The 2,964-nt window shown below is 39.8% G+C and overlaps 1 protein-coding gene across 1 annotated transcript; it reads right to left on the bottom strand.

Annotated features, from left to right (window-relative positions):
• Positions 1–961: 961 nt before the first annotated feature.
• Positions 962–2,536, bottom strand: ier3 (immediate early response 3). The gene has a single exon (XM_007241691.4). The coding sequence runs from the start codon at positions 2,442–2,444 to the stop codon at positions 1,833–1,835; it is 612 nt and encodes a 203-aa protein (XP_007241753.2). The 5' UTR covers positions 2,445–2,536; the 3' UTR covers positions 962–1,832.
• Between the last annotated feature and the right edge of the window lie 428 nt (positions 2,537–2,964).

Here is a 2,964-nt window from a genome sequence, read left to right as displayed (position 1 = left end):
TTAGCTTTACATTTTTTTTTTACAAAACTTTAAGTATTTAAACAAACCCATTGTGCAGATTCTTTAAGACAGCAGGTTTAGATGATTGTCCAGACCTGATAATGCTAACCCAGTCGTTTGTAACTAGGCTGTTGTGGTTTAAAGAGTTGTAGGTTATTTATAAGCATTTGAATATACAAATATTTAAAAAAATCTTTATAGAATTTTGAGACATCTATAGTGTTACAAGATGCGTTAAGGACTTTTTAAATCTTACATTTATTTTTACATGTACGGAAAAAAAATGTATGTATAGAATTTGGGAAGATTTAAAGAAATATAAGACATATTATAGATTTTTATTATCAATAATATTCGTAATAGCTGTTCTTTATAGACATCTTCATTATTTATATCATAATGCAGTATGCTAATAATAACTTCTTATTAATGCAGTGGTTCTGTATCCAATTTTTGGATGCAAAGAGTATTAAGAACCTTTTAATGATAAAGTTTAGTTTTAAATATGCTTAAATATATATTCTTTATAGACTTTCGAGACAAAGTTTTACCAGATGCTTTGTAAACTTTTTAAATTAGATTTTTGTATCTATGCAGAAAGTGTTCCTTTATAAAGAGTATTATAAGACACTTTAAGGACTTTTAAAGGACTTTAAGGACTTATTTTTAACTTTTATGTAATGTTCAAATGTATTTTATTATTGGGGAAAATGGTTCTTTATACAATTTTGGAACATGTAAAATATGTAAAAATTAATGTTTTAACTAGCTTTGTGCAACAGGTTTTTTTGAAGTAAATGCAGTAGTTCTTTATAGAAGATGTCTAGAAAGTTTTTTTGCACTTTCTATGGTGCAAAACCTGCTTTCTATAAATTTTATTTTAAAAATTACTTTTATAGCACCATTTTAGCTCACTGTAAATGCAATTAAACAAGAGAAAAATAATGCAAGAAGAAGATAGTTTTAGATGTTTGCATTTCACACATTTATTTTCATACATTTCATTCATCATCACAAGGCACACAATGGCAAAATAAATAATCCAACTTAAAATATTATTATTAATTAAATAAATAGCATTAAATAAATATCTACAGCTACAAAACAAGTCTTCATCCATCGTAACAACAACAATAGCAACAAATTAGTGTAGTGTTTGTACTTTTTGCTAAGTTTTAAAGTTCAAGTAAGGTAGTTTTATAAAAGTTAGTTTGTGTTCAGTGAAGCTGAGTCCTCTCAGAAGGCAGCCAGCCATCAAGCAGGGCTTTAACGAACCGACAGGTCTAACTTGTGACAGGATTATAGTTATTTATCGACTTTCAAACAGCAGAAAAACACGTTTATCATAAACAAAAGGCTTCAAGTAAACTATAACAGTCGTTCAAGTTTCATCCCAGGGTTCGTTTCAAGTGTAAAGTCCTTCAAAAGCTGGGTTTAGCTTCGTGGTTGGAATCGTTCAGTTCAGGAACGATTCCAAACAGTAAGCAAAACTTCGCTTAAAAACACGTTTTCATCAGGTTTCCCGTCAGGTTGGTCGCCAACATATCATCATATCACATCAAAACACAGTCCAGAAGAGTTTTAATCCTCTTAAACTCTTGTTTTATACGTTTTCACAGTCTCATTTCTCTCTCTTTCTCAGTCTCTCGCTCATTTCGAGCTCACTTTCTCCAAAACGCCACGAAGTCAGGAGAAACCTTTCGCTTCTCCTCTCAATCTTCCTCCTCTACGATTCTGGCGTCTTCCAGGGCTTCGTTTTCACGGTTTTTGCCCGTTTTTCGTCTTTACCGACGCGGCTCTCTCGCCCCACACTTCTGCTTCGCTCACTCGCTTCACTGCTCACTGCTCAGCTTGTGGTGGTAGACCGCCGGGTACAGCAGCGCCACTACGTAGCCGCTGCGTGCGCGTGCTTGTGCTGCATGGGCCTGTGCGTGCTCGTTCACGCTCCAGGTGCGCGTGCTCGTCGCGGCTCTCTCTGGGCACATCTGCTGTTGCTTCTGCTGTGTCCAGCTGTTCAGGCGCGTGCACGTGGCTGAAGATGATGAAGATGATGCTGCAGCTGCAGCAGCAGCGGTCGCCGCTTTCATCTCCTCCTCGGCGGACGTGAACGGCGGGAGAGCGCGCGCCACGCTCGCGCCCACCTCATCCGTAGCCACGTTGACGGCGACGTCATCCTCCGCGTAGATCTGCAGCAGCACCACCAGGCAGAGCGCGAGCAGCCACCGCTTGGCCGGGCTGGTCTCGGCGCGTGGAAGGTAGCGGCGGCCCGTGCTCGGGTAGAGCACGCGCACCGGGCGTCGGCGGAGCGCTGGTGCAGGGCGCGCGCACTGTTGCGCCGTAAGCGCGTGCACCTCGTGGATGCGGTCGAAGGTGAAGACCTCGGGCTCTGTGCTGCGGCGCGTGGCCGCGGGCACGGTGTAGCTGAAAGTGTCTGATCTGCACATGGTTGCTTGTTTGTTGCTCGTGCTCGTTTGTCTCGTGCTCGTGTTTGTCGTAGTCTCGAGCGTCGTTATGTCTCGAGCTGAGCAGCGCGCGGGTTTATATGCTGTTTTAATCTGAGACACGCCCATTTACTAAACCCCACCCTTTTAACACACACCCACACACACATACTTTACACACACACACACAAACTCTACTCGTTACTCAATACTGAAAACTCCACGGAAACAGTTTATACAGCAGCACAGATTCACTGCATTACAGCACTTTACTAATTCACTAATTATAGTAACATACTAATAATCATCAAGTTCAATACGTTTACACACCAAATACTGTATTCAGTGTTGTGAAAAAAATTGTATTTGCCCCCTTACAGATTTTTAATATCAGAAAAATATAATCTGAGTAAGTATAAACATAAAAAAACACTTTTTAAATGATGATTTCATTAATGTGAAAAAAGTATTACTCCCCATTACCTAGCTTTGATTAACAGTAATGGTAGTAATAATTGATTAC

This window comes from Astyanax mexicanus, chromosome 22 (assembly GCF_023375975.1).
Source record: "Astyanax mexicanus isolate ESR-SI-001 chromosome 22, AstMex3_surface, whole genome shotgun sequence".
Taxonomy (NCBI): Eukaryota; Metazoa; Chordata; class Actinopteri; order Characiformes; family Acestrorhamphidae; genus Astyanax; species Astyanax mexicanus.
This window is presented reverse-complemented; position numbering and strand designations above follow the sequence as displayed.

What these genes read in the sequence shown, in the direction of transcription:
- ier3 (XM_007241691.4), bottom strand. Translation starts at nt 2,444, where the DNA reads ATGTGCAGATCAGACACTTTCAGCTACACCGTGCCCGCGGCCACGCGC.